General features: G+C 43.2%; 1 protein-coding gene across 2 annotated transcripts; it reads left to right on the forward strand.

Annotated features, from left to right (window-relative positions):
* Positions 1-9: 9 nt before the first annotated feature.
* On the forward strand, positions 10-26,393 carry LOC144616185 (uncharacterized). 2 transcript variants are annotated; one of them, XM_078446116.2, is made up of 6 exons: positions 10-115; positions 8,357-8,462; positions 16,002-16,163; positions 17,263-17,323; positions 23,520-23,711; positions 25,313-26,393. In XM_078446116.2, exons 3-6 carry the CDS (start codon positions 16,002-16,004, stop codon positions 25,366-25,368), a joined length of 471 nt encoding a protein of 156 aa, XP_078302242.2. In that variant the 5' UTR covers positions 10-115; positions 8,357-8,462; the 3' UTR covers positions 25,369-26,393. The 2 variants fall into 2 exon arrangements, 1 of the variants encoding a protein (XP_078302242.2); XR_013555289.2 differs by lacking the exon at positions 16,002-16,163.

The following is a 26,393-nucleotide window of genomic DNA, read 5'->3' on the forward strand; positions in this document are numbered from 1 at the left end:
GCGAGTGCACCCAACCCCCGCCTCTCTCCGCGGTGACGTCAGCGCCCGCTCGCCAGTGCTCGGGCTGAAACGCTGCTCTCGGAGGCTCCCACCCCCTCCCGAGTCTGGACACCTGGTAGGTTCTACCTCCTCGACGTTCAGAGAACTTCTTTCATCCCAACAAGAACTGCAACTACCATCTACCGAACACTCTCCCTAGGCCAGGTGTTCACATGCACTTACAGGCGAGCCTTCCTTCCTTCCTTCCTTTTTTTTTTTGTGGGGGGGGGGGGGATATAATTGACATATACCATTATATTTCAGATGTAAAACCTCATGATTAGATATTTGCGTACATTGTGAAATGATCACACTAAGTCTAGTTGACGTGGCTCACTATACAGTAACCAAAACCAATTCATTTTTCCCCCCTGGGATGAAAACTTTTAAGATCTACTCTCTCGGCAACTTTCAAATAGGCAATGCAGTATTATTAACTGTAGTCACCATGCTGTACATTACACGCCCATGATTTACTTATTTTATAACTGAAGTTTGTACTTTTTGACCCCTTTCGCTCATTTCACCCATCCAGGTGGAATCCTTTTTACAACCTTTAGAGCGAGTACTGTCATCTTCATTTTATAGAGTAGGCGGGTGTTGTGCAAGGCCTGGGACTTTGGAGTCAAAGCCAGGTCAGCCTGGCTCCCAAGCCTTCTCTTTCTATTATTCTCTGTCCCTGTGCTCTGGCTGCCTGCCACTCCCAGTGTCAGTGGCTGACACTGACACTGAGGGAAAGCTGCCCAGTGCCTTTGTCATCTTTATCACTCACCCCAACCTCCTCATCCTTATAAGCTGAGCATCTTCCCCTGGGATGCCCAGCACTGGGGCTCAGAGAGTGTGTTGACTTAGAAGTCAGGTTGTAAGTCAAGTAGAAGGCCCTCATCATTTCTCACTGTTTCCTACCATCCTGATTGGTCTCTAATGCCTCTGGCTTTCCACAGTCCTCACCCCCTCTCTAGCCCCTCTACCAGCCACCCCTGCCTGCTTTCTATTCTTCTTTCTTCAAGTTGACGCAGCTCTGCCCACCTGAGGCCTGGCATGGAGCCTCTCCCTAACTGGAGTCCCCACTCCATCAATCCTGTCCTGGTTCGTTCATACTCATCCTTCTCTGACCTTTCCTCAGAAAGCCTGACTTGACCCCCCATCAGACAAAAGTAGGTCTCCCTTCTCTTTCAAAGCAGGATGCCCCGTTGTTTTCTTCCATAGCGCTTATCATGAATTGTTATTATATACTTTTTAAAAAGTTTATTTATTTATTCTGAGAGAGAGAGAGTGGGGGAGAGACAGAGAGAGACAGAGAGAGAATCTCAAGCAGTCTCCTCACTTCCAGAAAGAACCTACCACGGGACTTGATCTCATGACTGTGACATCATGACTTGAGCTGAAATTGAGTCGGTCACTTAACCAGCTAAGCTACCCAGGCACCTCTGTTATTATATACTTACCAGTGAGCTTCTTTTTTTAAAAAAAAAAAAACCTGTTTGCTCTGCCTCAGTGTAATTTTCACGAGCTACCGAAGAAGATGATATCTGTTTTGTTCATTGTTGGATATTTAGCACCTCAGATATCGAAGGGGCTCAGAAATGGCTGTCGAGTGAATGAATGAAGGAGCCTGGGTTCAAAGGCTGTCTGTCAAGATGCTGTTGTTTTGAAGGATCAGTGCTCCCTAGTAGAATTCCCCCAGACCACATTACTCTTTGCAATTTACCAGTTTCTTTCCATTCCTTTTTTCCTTTCCAGATGGAAGGGGATATCATTCTTTTTTTTTTTTTTTTAAGACTTTATTAAGTAATCTCTACATCCAACACAGGGCTTGAACCCACAACCCTGGGATCAAGAGTCACCTGCTCTACCAACTGAACTAGCCAGGCACCCCAAGGGCATAGCATTCTATTGTTACTTTTACATTGTAGTACCAGAAGTCAGAAATAACCCTCTGCCATTTTCTGATCTGAAAGGAACAGCTTTCTAACTGATTTTGTTAAAAAAAACAAAAAACAAAAAACAAAAAAACAAACAACAACAAAAAACCCGAACAGCCTCCCATTACACCAAAGTCTAACATCCAGCAAATACCCTAGGGGCTTTTAGCATCTTGCTAAAATAATGTCCATGTCCCAATCTTCATTTCTACTCTCCATCAGAACATTCAGTTAATTGCTTTAAATAACTAGAAATTACCTATATGCAATGTGCAGGAATTATAGAAATTCCTCACTTAGTATTTGTTGGACAAATCTGGTGTGCCCACGTATTGTTTTAGACACTTTCAGAGACAAAAGAGAAAAGATGTGGATCCTTCCCACAAAGAATTTGTCATTTCCCGAAAAATTAGAATAAAATAAAATCGTTTTGGCCCTAGAAGAATATAACATTGAACAGAGTCCTTTTTTAGGCTTTGCTTCAGCATCCTACAGAGCTTCAGGATCATGACCACAAAGATGATTATTGTTGGCTAATGCTGTGAAAAATGGGGCTGATTTAGAAAGTGCCAAAATGTTCACAGCAGGTTCCAGCTTGAACTCTTTCCATAGCCCTGCACTGTCCTTAGGCAAGAGAGGTGCTAGGAACATATTCAGTCACATAGCCAGGAAGTGAGAGCACCAGAATCTGAACCCCGGCTCTAGAGCCATGTGCTTTCAGAGCGATACCACCCCGCTGTCCCTCAACTGTCATCACACTGTGTTACAACTACTGATGTCATTCATTGCCACCTCTTGACTATGGGCTACTTGAGGGCAGGGACTGATTTTGTTCAGTAACTGGGACATTGTGTGAACTCGGGAACAAATAAATGATTTCATTGGGGCACAGAATGAAAAAAATGAGTAATACCTGCTCCTTTATTTCAAGGGGCCCACAATTCTTTTTCTCCTTTTTTCCTTTCTTCCTTCACAAAATGGCTGCAGGGCCTTTAATTTAAATTAATTAATTAGTTAGTTAATAGGAGGAAATAAAATTTGATGACATGTGTAATCAAATTCACATAAAATGTGAGATTCCTGCAGGGCCTTTTAAACAACCTGAGAAATAGGTATTCTCATTCTGACTTTGCATCCAAGAAAAATCCGGCCCAGAGAAGGTAACTAACATGGCCAGGGTCATAGCTGGGAATTGGTACATCCAGGGTTCAGACCTTTAGTGGCTTAGCTCCAGACTCATGCTCTTAACCTTTGTAATTATCTATGTCCCCAGTAGCCTCACTGGGCAGAAGAGATGCATAAACTGATACAGAACAGGAGATAGGTACAGACAGAAGCTTGGGCAGGAGCTGGGGGGGGGGGGGGCGGGGGAGGGACCCAGCAAGCAGACAGCAGGTGGGAGAAAGCACAATGCCATGTGGCTGGCCCTCCTGAGGGTGGGAGGGGTGGGGATAGATTTTAATGCAGACGGGACTCTAGATCAGCCCCACAGGGAGGTCCGGGCTCATTCACAACCACCTCTTCTTCCCTGCTGGGTAAAAGGGGCTGTGGCTGGCTTCCTGGTGGGGAAGTTTCCTGGTGTGTGTGTGTGTGTGTGTGTGTGTGTGTGTGTGTGTGTGTAGGGGGGTTGGGGGAGGGGCATGTTGGATGACATCAGAGGCACCAGAGCAGCCCTCATCTGCCTGTCATCTTTTTTCCTGCCCCAGCCCTCCACTTGCCATCTGCCTAGTTCTGTGAGAGGCTCTGTGAATCACAAGATCCTGTGAGTCACTCATTCGTTCTCTGAGGAATAAATAACGTCAAGTCTCACAAAAGCACAGAACGGTCGGGTTTCTATGAGGTGTCACACAAAGATTGAGCACGGGTTCTGCTTCCCTTTATGAGCTGACACTCCTGTCAGGAGAGGCATGTCACCAAGGTCTCGGCTTGAGCTTTTGGGCCATCAACCCAGAGTCCTGGCCGCGTTAGGTTCATCTGCATTTGATGTTGAGACTGCCAGACTCAGCAAGAGCAAAAGCGTCCCTGGAGATCACGATTTTCCCCAAACGGAGAAAACCTGAAATATGAAGATGAGTGCACATTGATTTGGTTGTGTCTCCAGTCTTCCTTGAGACTGGCTCATCCTTTCTTTCACTCACAAATGCTGCTAACAGACATCCTGCAAGTAAATGTAGTGTTTGAATGTTCCAGAACTGCTTTCCATAGCCTATGACATGCAAAGCCCTTTGAGTGCAAAAAGCCAGAATGCTCCTGGTATAGCAGAGAGACTATGTGGTCGAGCAGAAGCCAGTAATACTTTGTGGCAGTTATATGTGTGTGTGTGTGTGTGTGTGTGTGTGTGTGTGTGTGTGTGTGTATATATATATATATATAAATTTTTTTTCAAGTTTGTTTATTTTTGAGAGAGAGAGACAGAGTGTGTGGGGGTGGGGGGCAGAGAGAGAGGGAGTCACAGAATCTGAAACAAGCTCCAGGCTCTGAGCTGTCAGCACAGAGCCTGATGCAGGGCTCCAACTCTACAGGGTGAGATCATGACCTGGGCTGAAGTCTGACACTCAACCGACTGAGCCACCCGGGTGCCCCCTTTGTGGCAGATATTTTGATCTCATTCCAAGAGTGTGTTGTCATCTCTGTGTCCTGTGTCTTCCCCAAGCCTCTCCCTAGGGCATCCTCCCACCTGACTAGAGTCAGGGTGGGAGAAAAGCAATCTGATTTTATGGTGAAAAGTATTCACAACAGGGTGTTAATCCAAACACAGATTATCTCCTTGCGGGGCATGATTCTGTTCTAGAAGAGAGGCTTGAAAATCTAATTGATAAAGGTTGGGTAAGACTTACTTACAAAAATAGGCTTTATTTTTTTAGAGTAGTTGTAGATTCATAGTAAAATTGAGTAGAAGGTACAGAGATTTTCCATATCCCCCTTGCCCCAAGTCATGCATAGTGTGCACCGCCCCCACCCCCCCCGCCCCCTCCCAGTGCAAGCCTCTGGTGCAGGGATCCCTCCTATGTGCTATATTTCAATGACCTCTTTATTTGCCTCTATTGTAAGATGTAAGATCCCTGAAGGCAGGGACTGTCTTCTCACCTTCACGTTTATGGCTGGACAGACATCTTGAGATATTAATTTATGTTTTGTACTGATTCAGCAGCCTCAACAAATAGTAGGTATTCTCCCTTCCTTGTTCCAAGAAAGTCACCAAGGGGGGGGGGGGTGCTTACCTTCAGGATTGTTCATGTCTTTTGTGTTACAGAAATAAAAGGAGAGTTCATAAATAAAGCATGAAACAGACATCCAGAATATTACCAGTATATAGAATTTTGTTGTAGAGAAAACCCCAGCCGAGGGAGGAAGAAGTGGATAGATCTAGAGGGAAGATTTTTGAGCTTTCTGAGAGACTGGCAGAGGAGCAGAGGTGTGCAGGTCCTGGAGTCGTGGAGACAGCATTTCACTTCCTCCTACAGCTCTGCTCTGTGGAAGGACCTCATGGCAAGAGAGCTGCTGGATGTCCTAAGGCAGGAGGCTCACTAAGCTTCCCAATCTGGGGCCCAGACCACTGCTTTCAAGGCACCATGAGGATTTTGACACTGAACGTTTTGACGGTGGCCAGAGGGGATCGGAGAGCCTTCTAAAATGCTCTGGACTGTGCCAGATCCCCAGATCCCCTCTCCCGACCCCAGGGGAAGAATTACCTTCTCATCCTGTACTGACCAATTTCACGAAATTGAATATCCTGAGTGGATGAGGGCTTGGAACAAACCTAACTTTATTTGAGACACAAGGCTTTTTTTTGAACCTTGGTGAATACCTGCAACGTGTCCTTGGTCCTGGCAAAAGTAGGCACATGGAATATTTGGTGAGTAGAGGAATGCAGGAAGCATCTTAAAAAGTATCTATGGTATTTTATTTTATTTTATTTTAAATTTTTTTAATGTTTATTTATTTTTGAGACAGAGAGAGACAGAGCATGAACAGGGGAGGGGCAGAGAGAGAGGGAGACACAGAATCTGAAACAGGCTCCAGGCTCCGAGCTGTCAGCACAGAGCCCAACGCGGGGCTCGAACTCACAGACCGTGAGATCATGACCTGAGGTGAAGTTGAACGCTTAACCGCTTAACCGACCGAGCCACCCAGGCGCCCCAGTATCTATGGTATTTTAATAATACCATGGAAACAGTGTTTGTTTACCTGCCTTGAATAAAGGTTTTTCAGGGCTATTTCCTGAGCATTTAAAGCACATTCAAATGAGTTGTCTTGGAACAAAGATTCAAAAGACTTTCGTGACTGAAAGTTAGCAACAAGTTGAATTTATAACTTAATCGGTCTCGACTTGTTGGTTGCCTAAGCAACCAAGCCTGTCTACTTTGCACGTTGACTCTGGAAAGATTGGCATCTCCAGTCAGAACTTGTATCAGCAAACTGCACCTCATATGATAAAGCTTGTTAAACAAAAACCCCAAATCCTACTGTGCATATTGGCATCCATTTCACAAAGTTGCCTTGTGCCTACAATGCCTGGTCCTTGCTCAGAACGAAAGGTGCTAAGCTGTTCTTTTTTCTACTCTCAATCACTTCTGGTCCTTCATCCGGGGATTACTCGAATGAATCAAATCTGGAAAGAATCCAAAAATGTTTCCTTCATCATGTGTTTCTGCTCATTCCCCTCTTCGGTCTTCAGAGACTTCTTTCCAGGCTGCTGTAAGAGTCTGCAGACTTGGTAGAATTTTTTTGCCCTTCTAAGTATTGTAAGAGTATCTGAAATGCAGATAACAAATGGAGAAAGTAGGAGCAAGCTAAACACTAAGACAGAGCCTTCAGGCAAATCTCAAAGGTGAGATATTCCATGGGTCCTCTGTCCTGGATTCTCAGCACATCATCACCATAAAGACAGAGGCTGCTATAGAGGAGAAGAAATGGAAGGGACCCAAGCATGTGTGCAACGTGGTCCTGGATTAAAGCCTAGGGTGTACAGTTTTTAACACCTACAAAATATATTTTGGGAACGATTATGGAAATTGGAATATGGCTTGGGTCATAAATGATATTAAAACTCATTAAGATGATGAATATTGTGATGTGTTAGGCCTGCTAAGTATTTATTTGGGTTATGTCAGATGTCCTCATTTTTTTGAGTTGCATACTGAAGTATTTAGGGGTGAAACATCATGATATCTGTAATTTAATGTAAATTACTTTTTGAAAAAACCTGTTTTTTTCAAGTAAAATACTTCAGCATAAGTAATGTGAGTGTAACGGAATAAAATCTGGGGGCACCTGAGTGTCTCAGTTGATTGAGCGTCTGACTTCGGCTCAGGTCATGATCTCACGGTTTGTGGGTGCGAGTCCTGCGTTGGGCTCTGTGCTGACAGCACAGAGACTGCTTTGGATCCTCTGTCTCCCTGTTTCTTTTCCCCTCCCCCCCTTGCACCCTCTCTCTCTCTTTCAAAAATAAAAAAACATTTAAAAAAAAGTATAAAATCTGGAAGAACTGAACTGATCTGGAAGATCTCACATTAGATTTTTAATTTTTTTTTTAATGTTTATTTATTTTTGAGAGAGAGAGAGAGAGAGAGAGAGAGAGAGAGAGAGAGAGACGGAGTGTGAGTAGGGGAGGGGCAGAGAGAGGGAGACAGAATCCAAAGCAGGCTCCAGGCTCTGAGCCTGGAGCAGGGCTCGAACCCACGAACTATGTGACCATGTCCTGAGTTGAAGTCAGTCGCTCAACCAACTGAGCCACTCAGACGCCCCTCACATTAGATCTTTATTACTTGACCCAGTAAGTTGAAAGTCTGCTTTGTTACAAGTACCTGGGTAGGGAGACAGTACACGTATACTTGGGTAGGGAAAGTACAAGGCAGCTGGGGCACGATTTGCCATTTAGTAACTGTGTGATGTTGGCCAAGGTACGTTATTGCCCTGTGCCTCAGTTTTCCCAACTGTAATATAGGTATAATACTATATTAGTAAACCTACTGCATAGAGTAAATTGTGAGGTTAAATGAGTTAGATACATACAAGCCCATTAAAACAGTTACTAGCACAAAGTAATTGCTAAAGAAGTGTTAGCTATTATTATTACCATTATCGGTTTTGCTCCTGAGGAGCATGACCCTAGAAGATGCTGGGTTGGCATAAACTGCTACAATCAGCACAGTTTCTAGGGTTTTCTGGTATACTGTTCATAGCCACGGGAGCTCAGATTCCTGGGGACCCATCTTTTGAGTTCTTCCTTTCACCACACCAAGAAAAGCCTCAACAAATGTTTTGAGGTTGGTGAACCATGGTGAGGCCTAATAGCATTTTTTCTCATTCTAGGTGAACTTTAAAATCATGAGCCATACCTTTTCCAATTCAGGACTGCCAGGCCAGTAGACTTTGTCTCTCTGTTACAGATATCTGACTGCGACGATTTCCATACATTCCAATAAAAAAGGACATCACAGTGCATTTCCACAATACAGTGACCTGAATTTGCTGGGAGAGCCTGTACTTCACCAGGTAAGGCTTTAACTCCCTTAGCAACCAAATCACCATCGTGCTGCAGTATATAACAGTCTCTGTAGTGGCCTGGCCTACTTGGGGCACAAGGACACAGAAGCACGTGGGTCCCCAGACATCATAACCATATGTGCATCCATCCCACAATTCATGGCTCAAGGCCGCTGCTCATAATGTTACCTGGGCGAGTAGTTCTCAATCAGGAATATTAAAACAGCTGGTATTTCCCCATAGCTAGTTTCTGTACCTACCAGAGCTTTCTATAATTTAAAATACAGCATTAACTTGTCATATTAAGCATTGAGATAAACAAATTGGATACCCTCAGCAGTAATTATGGATATATAGAATGAAAAAAATCATTGCTAGTATTATACCATATATACTTATGGTGTTGAATACAGTCTTTGTTTCTATTTTCAAACATGATGATTTATGATCTTTATATCAGGCCCCATTGTACAGCCTTAATACATACATACTGCATTATAGAAAGTGAAAGAATCTTGAATCTGGAAATAAGATGTCCCTCTCCTTCAGGTTTCTAAAGACAGCACTCATTTCTTTTACCCTTCATTGAGAAGGAGCTCATATGATTCATAGTAATGTAGGATTTTTTAAAAACAATACCAAGGAGGTTTGAGCTGTGCATAAATAATTTAAAACAGACATCATTGGGATACTGAGCTTATATTCACATAAAAATCTATCTAGTTCTCTTCAATTTTATGAAAGTCAAAAGCAAAGTCTCCCTGAACAGAGAGACATAGATAACTATAGCACCATGGACTTGGATAGATGAAAAATGTCAGTGGGGGAATATCAAATCACGAAAGGCACAGTGAGAGTTGATGAGGCCCTCATTTTCCATCATTTAGAGAAATCACTTCTGTCTTCTTGAACACCTCATTTTCACTCATCCACTTGCATAGTCTTGGTTGTGAAACAGACATGTATATTATATTTTTGTTTCATATTATTGGTGGAGGTTTTCTTTTTCCTCTCTTTCTTGTCACCAGGGACAATTTGAAAAACAGGCCATTGCATAGATAAAGCCTGTGGATTGAGACAAAAAATGAGTTCTAGTGCTGGCTCTGGGTAACCTGTCTACATTTCTGTTACAGGGCAAAATATTCCACCTTCCTGGGCCTCAGTGTCATATCTTAGACAGGAGAGCGGTAGACTAGATTAACTTTGAAGTTTCACTTTTGGCTGCAAAACTCTAGGATTTTAATCTAGTTTCAGCAATGATAACTAAGTAGCAACATGGTAGCTATAGGAGGTTATTACATATTCTGTAACACCAAATTCATAAGGCGGAAATGTAATTGAAGTTCCTTCGAGAATAGGCAGCCCATGGGACAGTACTGTTGGAGGTATAATGTTATTTCCCACTCTTTTCTATTTTTTATTTTTTAAAATTTAATCTAATTTAATTTTTTTAAATTCACATCCAAGTTAGTTAGCATATAGTGCAACAGTGATTTCAGGGGTAGATTCCTTAATGCCCCTTACCCACTTAGCCCATCCCCCCTCCCACAACCTCTCCAGTATTCTCCATATTTAAGTGTCTCTTATGTTTCGTCCTCCTTCCTGTTTTTATATTACTTTTGCTTCCCTTCTCTATGTTCATATGTTTTGTATCTTAAATTCCTCATATGAGTGAAGTCCTATGATATTTGTCTTTCTCTGACTAATTTCGCTTAGCATAACACCCTCTAGTTCCATGGCAAATGGCAAGATATCATTCTTTTTGATTGCTGCGTAATACTCCATTGTATATATATATATACCACATCTTCTTTGACCATTCATCCATCGGTGGACATTTGGGCTCTTTCCATACTTTGGCTATTGTTGATAGTGCTGCTATAAACATTGGGGTGCATGTGTCCCTTCAAAACAGCATACTTGTATCCCTTAGATAAATACCTAGTAGTGCAATTACTGGGTCTTAGGGTAGTTCTATTTTTAATTTTTTGAGGCACCTCCATACTGTTTTCTAGAGTGGCTGCACCAGTTTGCATTTTCACCAGCAGTGCAAAAAGTTTCCTCACCCTGTGCATCCTCACCAGCATCTGTTGTTGCTTGAGTTGTGAAGGCCACCTGTCACACTCTGACAGGTGTGAGGTGGTATCTCATTGTGGTTTTGATTTGTATTTCCCTGATAATGAGTGATGTTGAGCATTTTTTCACATGTCGGTTGGCCGTCTTGATGTCTTCTTTGGAGAAGTCTTTTGTCCATTTCTTCACTGGATTATTTGTTTTTTGGGCGTTGAACTTGATAAGTTCTTTATGGATTTTGGATACTAACCCTTTATCTGATATGTCATTCGCAAATATCTTCTCCCATTCTGTCGGTTGCCTCTTAGTTTTGCTGATTGTTTCCTTAGCTGTGCAGAAACTTTTATCTTGATGAGGTCCCAATAGTTCATTTTTGCTTTTGTTTCCCTTGCCTCTGGAGAGGTGTTGAGTAAGAAGTTGCTGAGGCCACCATCAAAGAGGTTTGTGCCTGCTTTCTTCTCAAGGATTCTGATGGCTTCCTGTCGTACATTTAGGTCTTTCATCTATTTTGAGTTTATTTTTGTGTATGCTGTAAGAAAGTGGTCCAGGTTCATTCTTCTGCATGTCACTGTCCAGTTTTCCCAGCACCACTTGCTGAAGACACTGTCTTTATTCCATTGGATATTCTTTCCTGCTTTGTCAAGATTAGTTGGCCATACGTTTATGGGCCCATTTCTGGGTTCTCTATTCTGTTCCATTGATCTGAGGGTCTGCTTTTGTGCCAGTACCGTACTGTCTTGATGATTACAGCTTTGTAATACGGCTCGAAGTCCGTGTTATTTCCCGCTCTTAATGTTTCCTTTCATTGGAAGGGATAGCCATCATGTGACACTCCTGGCATCTCTCTGCACTATCAGTCACTCTTCCCTTGGGGAGATGCAGTGACTTGTCTAGCTAGTGGGTTTAGAAGGAGGATCTGGGTAGAGTAGCCAGCCCTCCCCTCTGCAGTCCTCTTGGGAGCTGGTGGACCTACAGAAAAGGTGTATCCTGCTCTATTCCTTCATGCCAAAGGTTTAAAGGGCCAGGGCCCTGCCCTGGGAGGTCTGAGGTCATCCATGGGTCAGTCTGTCTAATTCGGGGGGTTAGTATTAGGAAAACATTTGGCTCTTAAATCCAAGCCACACATTCTGCAATATCAGCTTTCTTAGCAGTAAACATGATATTTCGATTTTCTTGTGTCTTTTTTTTTTTTTTTTGTCTGTTTCTCAAGTAGTTCAGAAATTAGATGAGGTACTATTTTGGGGGTTCCCTGAAGTCACAATGAGCAGTACTAGATTGTAATAACAAATGATGTTGGCCGTGAACTTTCCATCCAGATTCATATAGGTCTTCTCCCAGCCTCGATTGTCTCTGGTAAGGCCTCGACAACATCATTGCAAATTCTGGCGTTCAGAATGCCAGACATTATTATCTTCATTAACAATTACACAGCTGCATGGTCCTTGTGGTTCTAAAATGGAAGCCAAATATTGAAGCCACCACCATGTGCCTTAAATATATTACATCCAACTTATTACAGAGCAGAGTCAAGATGGGAAGAAAGAGGTTCTTATTACATGATTGAGGATGTTGGGTGAAATTCGAATAACCAGTCTACCCTTATTATAATTTGTTTTCCCCATAAATCCAGAAAGACGGAGTTGAAGTCACAGGAGCTATGGATTTTAATAAATATTTGAGGGCCTAGTAAAGTACCCATACTTCTGTAAGTCATAGGGGACACAGCTGTGAACTGAACAGAACAAACATCCATATGCTCAAGGAGTTTGTATTTTAGTGGGAGGAGGCACACCATAACCAAAATAAATAAGTAAATCATGTAAATAAATACATCAGTATAATAGTACAATGTAGTGGCCCAGTGTCTGAAATCAAACAGCCTGGGGTCAAGGGTCCATCACTTACAAACTGTATGACCTCTGGGAAAGTTCTTAACCTCTCTGTGCCTCAGTTTCCTCATCAGCAAAATGGGTTAATAAAACTTGAAAAAAAGCAAGACAGGAAAGCAGAAGAGAGCAGGTGAGGGAACCACGCAATGGCATGGCCTCAGTGGGTACAGCCTGGCCCATGGGGAACTCCAGAGGGGGAACTGCACGTACAGAGTGTGTCCCCCACTTTGGGACAAGTGGGCTGGACTTTGGTGTCCTTGTGTCAGTGAGTCATTGGCAGCGGGCTGCCAGGTGAGGTGGTGGCTTCGTCCCTTTGGGCTGTTCTATCAAAACCGAGTGGGTGGCTTGTAAACAATAGAAACCTGTCATAGTTCTGGAGGCTGGAAGTCCAAGATCAGGGTGCCAGTGTGGTCAGGTGAGGGCCGTCTTCTGGGACGCAGCCTCCTCATTGTATCTTCACGTGGTGAAAGGGGGCAGGGAAGTCTGTGCGTTCTCTTCTAAAGCGCTAATCCTATTCATGATGCCTCCACCCTCATGACCTAATTCCCTCCCAAGGGCCCCACTTACTAATGCCATTGCACTGAAGGTTAGGATTTCAACATATGAATTTGGCAGGGACATAAACATTCAAACCATAGTAGGTGGCTCCCATTGGCCAAGGGCAGTTCCCAGGACAACGAGCTGCCATGAGCTATTCAAAGCAGCTGGAAGGTGGTGCACCAGCCTAGGGAAGGGCATCTAGGCAGGACTCAGAAATGTCACTACAGGAGGGTAATAGGGGATGAAATCACTTTTTCTAGGGGACTTGAAGGTCTTTTGTATCACAGTTCTCAAAGATTGGAACCTGAATGCGGTAGGAGTCCCTCTGTCTCCACTCCAGGAACCAAATCCAGGCATTGTGAAGCTACATACAGTCTTCTCACTTCTATTTTCTTTAGAAGTTTATTTATTTATGTCATGTCCACCCCCAACGTGGGGCTCGAACTCACACGCTGAGATGAAGAGTCAAATGTTCTTCTGACTGAGCCAGCCAGGTGCCCCTCTTTTCCCTCTTTTCACTTCTATCCTTATGCTTCTGAAAAACTGCACAGTGAAGGCAGCATGGTGCTTCTACAGATTTTTGGTTCTGACTTTTGATAGGCCCTTGATACTGCTTTAGAAAATTATGCTGTAACTCCCTGGTTCACCCTGGCTGTGGGTTCAGGACTAGTATGGGCTAATGAGAGGACGAGAGATTCCCCATCAGGTGGAGGCTCTCAGCCTTTTCTCCAGATGGGGTGCCGAGTGCAAACACCAGCACTCCACGAGGCCTTGGAAATGATCCTCTCCTTTTTCAGATAAGCCAGGGAGAGGATGATGTAGGAGTCAGCCTGAGACCCCTCCCTGCTTCATGGGCTTTTCTGGGAGGAGCAGAACCCTGTTTCCAGGCAGATGCAGAGAACTTCATCGGAGGTAAGCTATCTCAGTCCTCTGTTGGAGGGAATCCTAATGCTGCTGACTTCTCATAAGTAGAGCTGTGAGCTGAAGACACCCCAGACCCAAGAAAATCTCCTTGAAGCCCTCTTTGGAAGAAAAGTGAATCAGATGGTTAAATTATGTGTTGGAGGGGTCTTCTAGGAGGATTTCTACAGACGAGTTATGGGCTTGCGAAAGAATCACTGTCTACTGAGTCTCAGTGGAAGATTCAAGACCACCTGGTCCCTGGTTCAAAGCAGAACACGAGACTCATGCTGAAGATCTCTCCCTGAGTTGACCCTTCTAGATAATAATGGGCAAATAAATAAATAGGGTTGTAGATTCCTTTCTGTATGCTAAGCACTTTTCTAAACACACCACTTCAGATGTGGTAACTTATTTAATCCTCCTAACGTCCACACTAAGTATTGTTATTATGCTTCGTTTTACAGGTAAGGAAACTAAGGCACTGAGAAGTTAGGTAACTCACTTGAGGTTGCCCAGCTTGTAAGTTGTGGGCCAAAGTAGAATCTATTCAGGCTCTCTCTGTGATCTGTGTTGTGCACCTCGACAGCATCCTGCCTTCCAAACTACTCCCTGCACCTGCTGTATGGAATTCTGTTCACCTGGCTTTCCCCAAATCCCATGGTTGGGTGGAGTGGAGACAGGGCCTGACCTAGACATCTGCTGTTCCAGGCAGGCTAATAATTTGATGCTTCTCCAAATTCTTCTTCTTTTTCTTCTCTTTCTTTGAAGGCGACCTGAATTTAATTTTTCAATTTTTTAAAAATACTGAAACACGAATATGGCTCAAAAATTCATACTATATGCAAAGGTATACCTTGAGAACTCTGGTTCCCATCACTGTCCTTGTCCACCACATTCTTGTCACCCTACCCCCACCCCATAGGTCACTACTTCTGTTAGTTTCTTGTAACCTTTCAATGCTTTGAATGTACGAGCAAATCCAAGTGTGTGTAATTATTTTCCTCTTTGTCTTATATAAAAGTGAGCACACTGTAAACACCGTTCTGTCATTGAATTCTGTGCCACATTTTATTTACCCAGGCGCCCATAGATAAATGCTATGGTTGTTTCTAATTTTTGCGTATGCTGCAATGAATACATCAATAGCAGAATTTTGCACATGTGTAGGTATATACAAGTTCACATAGTTGGTAAATGGTGAGGGCAAAATTCTCAGCAGTGGGATTGTTGGCCCAAAGAGTAAGTGCATTTATTACTTTATTTTATTTTATTTTAGTTTAGTTTAGTTTAGTTTATTATTTTTTAAGTGTATTTCTTCTGAGAGAGAGAGAGAGAGACAGTGCAGGGGAGGGGCGGGGTGGGGTGGGGAGAGAGAATCCTGAGCAGACTCTGCACCATCAGCACAGAGCCCGACTCAGAGTTCAAACCCACGAACCGTGTGATCATGACCTGAGCTGAAATCAAGAGTCGGATGCTCAACTGACTAAGCCACCCAGGCACTCCACATAATTTTAAGAGCTGTTGTAGATTTCTCTCCAAACCTATATTCTATAAATGATTCCAGGTTTATTTCTAGGGAAGCCGAACCCACAGTAGGCAAAGGCAGCTAAGAAGTGTCGTAAGAGGCATCCCACTGCCTCACTCCATGATTCCGGTCTGGTTCCAAACTGGAATATTCCACCCACCAAGCAATAGCCCTGCAGGGAGACAGCTTCACATCCTTAGAAGGCGGCACAGTTATCCTGGATTGTAATTGGAGCTAGAGCTTTGGGTGTCTCACATGTTACCCCGAGCAGCTTATCAGACTACTTACTGCTTCCAGCCACACAGTTTTTGTCGCTGAGAGGAGCTGTGCTGGCTTTGTACAATGTCGGCTTAGCTAAATTGAAACTGCAATTTCCAGATACCCAGATACAGGAATACCTTGTATGGCTCAGAGTCACGACCCAGTTGCCACAAGGGACATTTGTATGATATTTGAGAGCCAGAAGTGAAGCAGCAGCCGTTACATTTTGGAAATCAGTGGAAGTCGGTAGGGACAGCTGCAGAGGCCCCAGCGGGTTCCATTTTGTTCATGCTTTTCCTGCTCTGACTCCAGCTCTTCTTCCCGACTGTTGGCCCTACTGACCAGCAGTGACTCCAGATGCACCATGAGATGCTTTGCTGTGAGCTCACAGAGGTGGAAGCCACAAAGAGCCAACAGCCTTCCAGATGCTTCTACACCAGCCTCCTTCGTGGCTCCTCTCCAGTGGATGGATTCACCAAGCATCAACAAGCTCTGACTTGTCCACCAGCCACAGGGCCGGTGAGGACTTTTCTGTGATACTTTTGGAAACTTTTCTTCCTCAACTCCTCCCCAAATTGTATGAGGTCTAACACTATAATAACTAATCTATCCTACAATACGCATAGTGGTCTTGCTTCCCTGATTGAACTTTACTGGAGGGAAATCTAATTATCTTCATCTTATTACATTTCCAGGGACATTTTATCATTCTTTATATATTGCCACACAAGACATCTTTCTGGATCGTTGTCCTTGAATATAATCAATATATAGCAGTATGATCAGTGTGACATTGAATACAATGTCCTTGAATATCTGGTAGGGGAGGCACAAAAGAACTCTTTCCAGGAGAACCTTAATGAGTCAATCTAAAGATCCTTGTCGGTGAGGGACGCCTGGATGGCTCAGTGGTTTGAGCGTCCAACTCTTGGTTTCGGCTGGGGTCATGATCTCACGGTTCGTGAATTTGAGTCCCGAGTTGGGCTCTGCGCTGACAGCATGGAACGTGCTTGTGCACTCTCTCTCTCTCTCTCTCACTCAAAAATAAATAAATGAATGAATGAATAAATAAATAAATAAATATTAAAAAAAAGGATCCTTGTTAGGGAGACAAACAGTACCTGGGGGCTGGAGACACAGTGGAAAGACCAACTATTTCCCCTCATATCTTGCAAAGAGCCAAAAATCTCCTTCCATCTCGAGGGCTGAACGTGTCACCTCCTGGTTTCTGCTTGTTGTTTTGGCCTGAGTATTTCCCCCTCATCATATAGCACTATGCTGAATGGAGGCCAGCAGGACTTAACTGAGTCACAAAATTGCTAACTTTCCTCATTCGTAATCTTGCGGTGTAATGGGAAGCATGTTGGCCTGAGGCACAGGGGATCTGGTCTCTGGTCCTAATTGCCAAGAGCCATCTGTGGGATTAGGGGAAAGTCGTCCAGCCTCTTTGGGCTTCAGTTTCTTTGTAATTTGTTTTATGATAGCAAAATGGTAATTGAATAGATTATAGATCTTCTGCCACATACCTGAATTCATTGTATCTTTTTAGATACTTGCATTTCAATTATTTACACAGTATTCCCCCCTTATCTGCGGTTTTCGCTTTTTGTGGTTTCAGTTACCCACAGTCAACCGCAGACTGGCAGCAGATGATCTTCCTTCTGACACGTTGTCAAAAGGTCAGTAGTAGCCTAATGCTAGGTCACAATGCCTACGCCATTCACCTTGCTTCATCTCTTTACACGGGCATTTTATCATCGCACATCAGGAAGAAAGGTGAGTACAGCATGGTAAAATACTTTGAGAAAGAGAGGACATGGTCACGTAACCTTGATTATGGTATATTGTTATAATTGTTCTATTTTATTATTAGTTCTTGTTAATCTCTTATTGTGATGAATTCATAAGTCAAGCTTTATTGTATGTATGTATAGGAAAAACATAGTACATATAGGGTTCGGTACTGCCTGTGGTTTCAGGCACCCTCTGGGGCCTTAGAAAGTATCCCCACCGATGGGGGGGTTGTATTATAGTTGTATGGAGTATGACACATGCATCCCAGAAGCATTATAATGTTAAACACATGGATTGACATGGGCAGCCTCACTTGATCCAAACGTCAGATGGTCTTGTGTCCTGGTTGTATCACAATGAGCCTCTCTGAGGAGAGACTACTGGGAATTCTAGAAGGTCGAAGGTGGTTTCCTCACTCTTGCATTTGTTTTTAGCACAGTATGATGCATCACCATTTTGCCATAAAAGCCCTTTGTTTTCACTGCATTAACTATCATAAAATAGACACATGACTTAAAAGGCATTTCCTGCAAGGGAACCATGGATTGAAGTGAAAACAATAACACAAGTACAAGCAGACAAACAACAAAAGTGACAAAACAGACACTCTTACTCCTAAAACAAATGCTTGGCTATCCACATTAAAAAATAAAAAATAGGGGCGCCTGGGTAGCTCAGTTGGTTAAGTGTCTGACCCTTGATTTTGGCTCAGGTCATGATCCCGGGGTCATGGGATGGGGCTCCATATTGGGCTCTGTGCTGACAGCATGGTGCTTGCTTGGATTCTCCCTCTGTATCTCTCTCTCTCTCTGTCTCTCTCTGTCTCTCCCCTGTCCCTCCCCTGCTTGTGCTCTCTCTCGCTCTCAAAATAAATAAATAAATAAACTTAAGAAAATTTAAAAGGTAAAAATAATGCAGGTCAAATTAGATCTGAAAAAAGTCAGGCAGGGGCACCTGGGTGGCTCAGTCGGTTAAGCGTCCGACTTCAGCTCAGGTCATGGTCTCATGGTTCGTGAGTTCAAGCCCCGCGTCGGGCTCTGTGCTGATAGCTTGGAGCCTGGAGCCTGCTTCGGATTCTGTGTCTCCCTCTCTCTCTGCCCCTCCCCTGCTCATGCTCTGTCTCTCTCTGTCTCAAAAATAAATAAAAAACATTAAAAAAAAAAAGTCAGGCAAAAATACTCAAAATTATCAAGAAGTTTACAACTGGATTTGCATCTACTATCACTAGCGAGGAATCTTTCCTTAAGGGCATCTTGTGTCCTAAAATATTTTTTTTTTAATTTTTTTAACGTTTATTTATTTTTCAGACAGAGAGAGACAGAGCATGAACAGGGGAGGGTCAGAGAGAGGGAGACACAGAATCTGAAACAGGCTCCAGGCTCTGAGCTGTCAGCACACAGCCCGACGCGGGGCTCGAACCCACAGACTGCGAGATCATGACCTGAGCCGAAGTCGGCCACTCAACCGACTGAGCCACCCAGGTGCCCCATGTCCTAAAATATTAACTAGGGTAGTATGATGCCATTGTGATTAGCAAGGCATTTCAAAATGTTATTTATTTCACTTTTACATGATCTTTTAATTTTCTTTTTTGTGTGCATTCATTGTAACGCTCATAACACTTTGGTAAGTATGCATATTGGAGGCATGTACTGAAGGCTTCTTACTGAATAGAAGGGCAGGACCAAAATGCTGGTGACCACTGCTTGGGACTGAAACTGACGTGTCCACATGTCCATCTGACATATGATGAAGTGGTGTGGGTCCTGGCCCAGCTCAGACTCTGCATTTCAGCTTTCAGGATTGTTAGACATTTATCACTCTACTTTTTATGACCTATGACATAATTGTGGAAATTAAGAGAAGGATTATACTTTAGAAATTCAGTGTTTTCTTTGCATGATCAGACCTCTCCCTCCCCCAACTTCTATGAAAAACAACACTATGTTTAGCAATCTTTCAGTGAGTTGTTTTCTTTCTCACTTTCACCCAGGTCAACATCTAAGTAAATCAACATTTCTAACCTGTTGGTTTTTTGCAACAAAGGGAAGCTGTGAAGATTTTTCACATGCAGAAAAGACTTCTGTTAGGGTGTTGAATACGTGCAATATTTATTTTTAAGTCTACTTTGCAGATCTAAAGTTGGGAACAATAGGAACAACAAACTCCTTGGTTTGCTCATAGATTATTTTTGGTATACTTTTTATTTTATTTTATTTTATTTTATTTTATTTTATTTTATTTTAAATAGGCCTCACGCCCAGCACACAGCCCAATGCGGGGCTTGAACTCATGACCCCAAGATCAAGAGTTGGACACTGAACCAACTAAGCCCCCCAGGCCCCCCAATGGCATACTATTTAAAAGTGTACTTTGTGCAGAGAATAGCCATATTTAATACTCTAAGTTATTTTTAAATTTTGCGAAAATATAGACAGAGACAGAAAGGAAACAGGATGTGAATGAGGGCTAAATTGTGCACCAATAACAGACAAGCCCCTAAATCTTAGTGACTCAATGCCATAAACGTTTATTTTTTACTCATACTATGTGTCTAGCGCTGCTTGGCAGGTGGGGTTCTGCTCACTGAAATCTCTCAAGGACGCTGGTAGAGGGAATAACGGTCTCCAAAGATCTCCACATCCTAGTCCCCAGAACCTGTGAATATGTTACCTTATATGGCAAAAGGCTCTTTGCTGATGTGATGAAGTTAGGGCTCCTGAGATGGGGAGATTGTCTTGGATAAGCCAGGTGGGCCCAGTGTAATCACAAGCATCCTCAAAAGAGGGAGGCAAGCAGATCAAAGGCCATAGCAGGAGATACGGCCGTTGTAGGAGGAGGCTGGAGTGATGCAAGGGAGAACCACAAGTCAAGGAGTGTAGGCAGCTGCTAGACCCTATGAAAGGCACGGAGAGGATTTTCCCCTGAAGCCTCTAGAAGGAGCCAGCTGTCAACACTCTGACTTAAGCCCAGTGATACTGATTTTGGACTCTGACTTCCAAAACTGTAAGATGACAAATTTGTATTGTCTTAAGGCAATTAGTTTCTGGCAATTTATTACAGAAGCAATAGGAAACCAAGAGCGGGGCCTGTGTTCCGGCCTGACAGACTCTCTCAGGGGCCCCAAGGCTGAAAACAAGAAGCGGTGAATTATGTGTCTGCTCTTAAAGCTTCAACCAGAAGCAGCAGCATGTATGCGTCTGCTTGCGTTTCATTGGCCAGCGCAAGTCACGTGGTCGCACTTGATTTCCGAGGTGGGGGGTGGTGTGCGGTACTGGCACAGTGGGGAGCCAGAGCGTCTGTGAATAGCTGTAGGGACTAACATGCAGGAAGAGCAGAACTGGAAAGAATGGCACTTAGAACAGCAAAAGTGTGACTCATCACAGGAAAACTCAGTAGGTGACTTAGTGGACACCATCAGACCTTTCTTAAAAAAAATTTTTTTTAATGTTTATTTATTTTTGAGATAGAGGCAGTGTGAGCAGGAGAGGGGCAGAGAGAGAGGGGAAGACACAGAAGCAGAAGCAGGCTCCAGGCTCTGAGCTGTCAGCACAGAGCCCGATGCGAGGCTCCAACTCGTGAACCGTGAGATCATGACCAGAGCCGAAGTCGGACACAACCAACTGAGCCACCCAGGTGCCCCAGAATTTTCTAAAAACCAGTTCAAAATTTCTCACTACTAGATTTGGAGTGGGCACTGGTGAATGAGGCGGTGGCTGCCAAGACTTCGTCTGAATCCCAGAGACAGGACGATTCCACCTCTCCTGGGCTCTGTGGATCTAGAAGAGACAGCCCACCCCTGAGAAGAGAAGGGGCCCTGAGGATCAGGGTCGGTGAGCTCAGACTGTTTTAGACTGGCTGCAGTTCTCAGGTGTCTTAGATAGTTACTGCCTGGGTTTGGCCAGTGGGAGGCACTGGTAGGAAATAGGCTGGAGGGAGGAGCCAGCGTATTTCTCTCTCCTTTTCTCCTTAGGTGGAGACAGGTATTGTATCTCTTTTTGTCTCCTGCTTCTGCTGCATCAGGCTTCTTCCAAGGTAAGGTCTGCCAGATGACCTCAGACCTTGGCCTCAGTAACCCCATCCCCTTCTTTTGTCCCTCCAGGCTAGGGATGGGAATAAACGTTACCCTTTTACTAATCTGTGAGTTACTTCATTATTTTCTGTTTCTCAAGCCTCTTACATCATCTGTAGAGCCACTTCTCTATATTAAAATTCCATTTGATTTCTGGTTTCCTGGTTGGACCCTGAGTAACCCAGAATCTGACAAGCACACTACCATCAAGGGCAACTCTGGACAAAGGAACGGCCTTCTGGTTCCAAGCAGTAGGTGGGAAGAGACTGTAGTGAAAACAGCACAAATCAGCAGATTGAAGACAGAGTGGGTAGAGATATAAGGTGCCCAGATCAAATGTAGGTATGTTTCATGCAATTTATAAACTATATAATTTTTTGTTGTCAGGGCTGTCCCATGTATCGTATGATGTTTAGCAACATTTGGAAGATACTTGCGCTAAAAGATTATGCATTGTAGGGGCGCCTGGGTGGCTCAGTCATTAAGCATAGGACTCTTGATTTTGGCTCCGGCCGTGGTCTCATGGTTCGTGGGTTCACACCCTGAGCTGGGCATTGCGCTGAAAGCATTAAGCCTGCTTGGAATTCTCTCTCCCTCTCTCTCTTCCCCTACTCCACTTGTACTCACTGTCCCTCTCTCAAAATAAATAAATTCACTTAAAAAGAAGATTATGCATCGCTTGTATGAAATTCAAATTAAACTGGGCATCCTGCATTTTTATTTGCTAAATCTGGCAACCTTAATAGAGAATAAGCTCATGTTGTGAGCTGGCTTCAATGCCAGATGCCCAGGCATAAATACGGGGGTACAAGGGTTCAGTGTTGGAAAAAAGTTGGGTGCTGGAATCAGACCTTGACTGAAGTCTTTGTTATAAACTACAGTCATTGTGACTGAGGCAATTAGGAAACACGGAGTAGTCCAATCAGAGGACTGTAGAATGAAAACTCTGAAAAATGTCCGTGCATATGTGTTTGCATGGTTAAATGTACAAACGCATTACAGGAACTCACCTGAAATAATGGCCTAAGTCTAGCCATTGCTAGAGAAACATTCTCAATTATTTGGGAGTTTAAAGAAATATAGATAGTGACCTAGCATGTGCTTTTTCAGGACAATGATTGGAAAAAAAGGTATCTTTTAAAGACCAAATGTCCAAACTTGGTGATCTCTCTAAACCAGTGGTTCTCAACTGGGGGAGTTTTGTCCCTCAGGGAATACTTGGCATGCCCGAACACATTTTTGATCATCACAAATGGAGGAAGGTGCACCTGGCAGCTAGGGCGTGCATACCGTGTACAGGACAGCTCCCCAAAGAATCCCCTGGCCCAGAAGGTCAATAGTGCCACTGCCGAGGAACCCTGGCGTAAACGCATATGGAAAGGGAGTAATCAGCACACATTCCGTAAAGGCATCTACAAAATGTGCCATCCTAAAAGTGAAACCAGATAAGAAGGCTGCAATTCCATGAGGACAGATTCCACACTGAAATAGAAGCAGCTGGCCCCACAGAGGCCCCTCATTTGTCATCCCATATCTGGGATTTAGCCACCTCCGCAGGCAATCAATCACCATTGCATGGCATCGCTATCCTGTGTAATCAGTATCCCTGAATATTTTAACCGGAATACAGTGCCACTGTTTCTTCAGGATGATTTATAATGCTGAATGATTCAAGAGATGGATATATGCGTGGCAATATGGTTCATGTTCAAGGAGTTCATTGGGGGAAGTTGTAAACTAAACCAGGCCAAGGACATGGCTGTAAACCAAGAGAATTTCAGTCCCTGGGAAAGGTAACCGAATGCATTAATCAAAGCTGCGTCGAGTCCAGGGGACAGAAATCCACTCCACTTGGTTTAGAAGCGGAAGAGAATATATTGGTTCACACACCTGAGACAGTTCTGGGTTAGTTTATAAGCTTGTATGCAGCAGTGCCTGTTCCCGGGATGGGGCACCACCAGAACTCTCTTGTTTTCTCACTGTTTCTCATCTCTGATTTCATTTTGCAGACACGTTTTCTCCCCAGGCTCATAATAGGGAAGATGGTTGCTGGCAGCCAAAATGTCACAGCCTCCCAACTTGGAACTTCTCTTTCCCGTTATCCACGTATCAGACTCAGGAAAGTCTCTGGCTCTATTTGAGGCATCACCCACTCCTGGATTACTCGTTGTGCCTGGGGAAATGCGGTTATGATTGGCCAGGTATGTGTCATGGGCCCACGCCTGACATCAGGAGTGAGGTTACACTTTCAGATAGTAGAGTCGGAAACTAGAATCACTTTCCTGGAACCACATTACTATGCATTTTCTAGTCCTGATGCCTCTTGACACAAGAAGGCACCAGCTGCTGGCAGGAGCTGGACTGGTGACAGCTTTCATCCCTGGCTGAGCGGGGCTACCTTGGAGACATTGCCCTGAGCTCTTGGGCTCTCTTCATGCAGGGCAACTGTCCTGCACTAATGAGCCCTTTGTATTAAAGAATTACAGAATCAGGGGTTCCTGGGTGGCTCAGTTGGTTGAGCACCAGATTTTTGATTTTGGCTCAGGTCATGATCTCACAGTTTGTGAATTCAAGCCCTGCATCAGGCTCTGCGCTGCAGAGCCTGACTGGGATTCTCAAGCTCTCTTTCTCTGCCCCTCCTGTGCGTGAACTCTCTCTCTCTGCCCCTCCTGTGTGTGCACTCTCTCTCTCTCAAAATAAATAAAATAAACATTAAAAAAAGCATGACAGAATCAGAATCACATGGTAGGAACTCAATGATGCATAATGGTGGGTTAATGGCATTTTTTTTCGTTTCTGTTTTTGTTTCCACGTTTATTCAAGAACTCATACAAAACGTTTCAAGTAAACAAGTTTTAATCCGATCTTCCTCCCCTTCTTCATTGTGGTTAGTGTGGTTAAGGTATTTGGTAACTCTGTTTCCTATTAGCAACTACATGCAGCCAAGCATGTTGATTATTCAAACATATATTATATATATATATGATATATGTACATATATATGTATATATGTATATGATATATGTATATATGATATATGTATATATCATATACATATGTATACATATATGTATATAGCATATATATCAAATGTATATATGTATACATATACATATGTATATATATCATATATCATATATGTATATATATCATGTATGTGTGTATATATATATATATATATATATATATTTTTTTTTTTTTTTTGTGAGATACTTCAAATACTTTTTAGAAAAAGTCACTTCAGGAGTTAAGGTGATCTTGCTCTTGCTCCTTTCAAGGTATACAGCCCCTTCGCCAAGATTCCCAGCTTTTCCATTCACTTTGATTCTTTCCCCAAAAAATTGTTCCACGTTGGCAGCAGCCATGATTCCATCTTCTACAGGGTGGATGCAGCCAACGGTGAACTTCAGAACCCGCCTCTTTATTTGCCCCCCACGAGTTTTTTCATGGGTGCCATTGAGGCAGTGGAAAAGGGTTAATGGTATTTCCGTACCTCCTAGGGTGCGTGAGGGTAGTGGGCAACACACAGTCTGCAGCCCCCTGGCAGCTAATGGCTTCCCCCAGTCATTGAGTGATGTAAGAGAGAAAGCACAGTCTGTGGGGTCCGGTAGACTGAGTTCCATCCCAGTTCTACCACTTACTAGCTGAGTGACTTCTCTAAGCCCCACCTTCCTCACCTGTACAATGGGCCAACAATCCCCACCTCCCCTGGATTCTGACATGATCTATGAGATTACCTATGTACCGTGCCTGCATACAGTAAGCGCCCTAAAATGCTTCCTTCCTCTCTCCTCTTCTGTAGATTTTGGCCTGCTTTTAGCAAATTTGGAAGGTGCTGGATTTCTTTCGGTTTGGTAATGGACGGCTCCACCTGTAGGAGCAATTTGGAATGTTGAAAAGAACACCCAAGTAATATATTTGAAACTATCTAAATAAATTATACTTTAAAATAGAAGACATCATACATGATACTTTGGTAAGTAAACTAAGCTAATCATAATTCAATCTTTATGTTCCCGGACAAAATGACTTTAGATCTGAAGGGATACTAAAAATAAATATTGGAAAAAATTCCATTCACTTCACCCCACCCTTCCAAGGTCCGAATTCTATTTTCACTCTGAAGTTTCAAAATGGCTATAAATTTCCCTTCTCTGGTGGGTGAACTACCACTAGGGTGTAAATGTCTCACAAATGCTAACTCATAGGATGCTCTGCACATCATCCCAAGTTACTAAGAATAAAGAACATAGAGCCTTTCTAGAACAGTGCTATTTGAATAAATATTCTGGGGAAAGTACTTTGAGAACGGACTGTATTTCTAAAGATTTCTTAGTAATGATAATTCATCTCAGCCTGAGCAAGAATGGAGATTTGTACTTTAAAATAAATGGATAATGTATCCTAGCAACCTGGGGTTTAAAGCTTTTTATTAGTCTTCCTCCGCACTTGGCATATCTAAGAGGAGAAACCCAAACATCATTAAATAGAGAGTTTATGTGTAAAGTGTGAGGTCTAAGAGACCTTCATTTTCTATTGCAGCTGAGAATATCTTTGTCTAGAGTGTTGGTTGGCATACACAAGATGAAATATACACTTAAATTATGGCTTGACAAGTTTTATGTACCTGAGGAAGGTCTTAATTCTCGTTGATGGTTTTTGGGTTTTTTTTGCTGTTTCAATTAGTTTACTTATAAAGTGAGTATGTTATATTTATGCAACTATGTTGAATTTATGAACTTTATTTCTCATTTTATTTAGCACCCTACTTCAAAAAAAAAAAAAAAGAAAGAAATTGTGCAAAGAATGCATACCATTAGCGTCATCATTTATTTAACTGGGCAAGAGTCAATAAGGGGAATTAATTTATTGGGATTATCTAG

The sequence above is a fragment of the Panthera onca genome, chromosome B1 (genome assembly GCF_046562875.1).
Source record: "Panthera onca isolate mPanOnc1 chromosome B1, mPanOnc1 haplotype 2, whole genome shotgun sequence".
NCBI classification, from domain to species: domain Eukaryota; kingdom Metazoa; phylum Chordata; class Mammalia; order Carnivora; family Felidae; genus Panthera; species Panthera onca.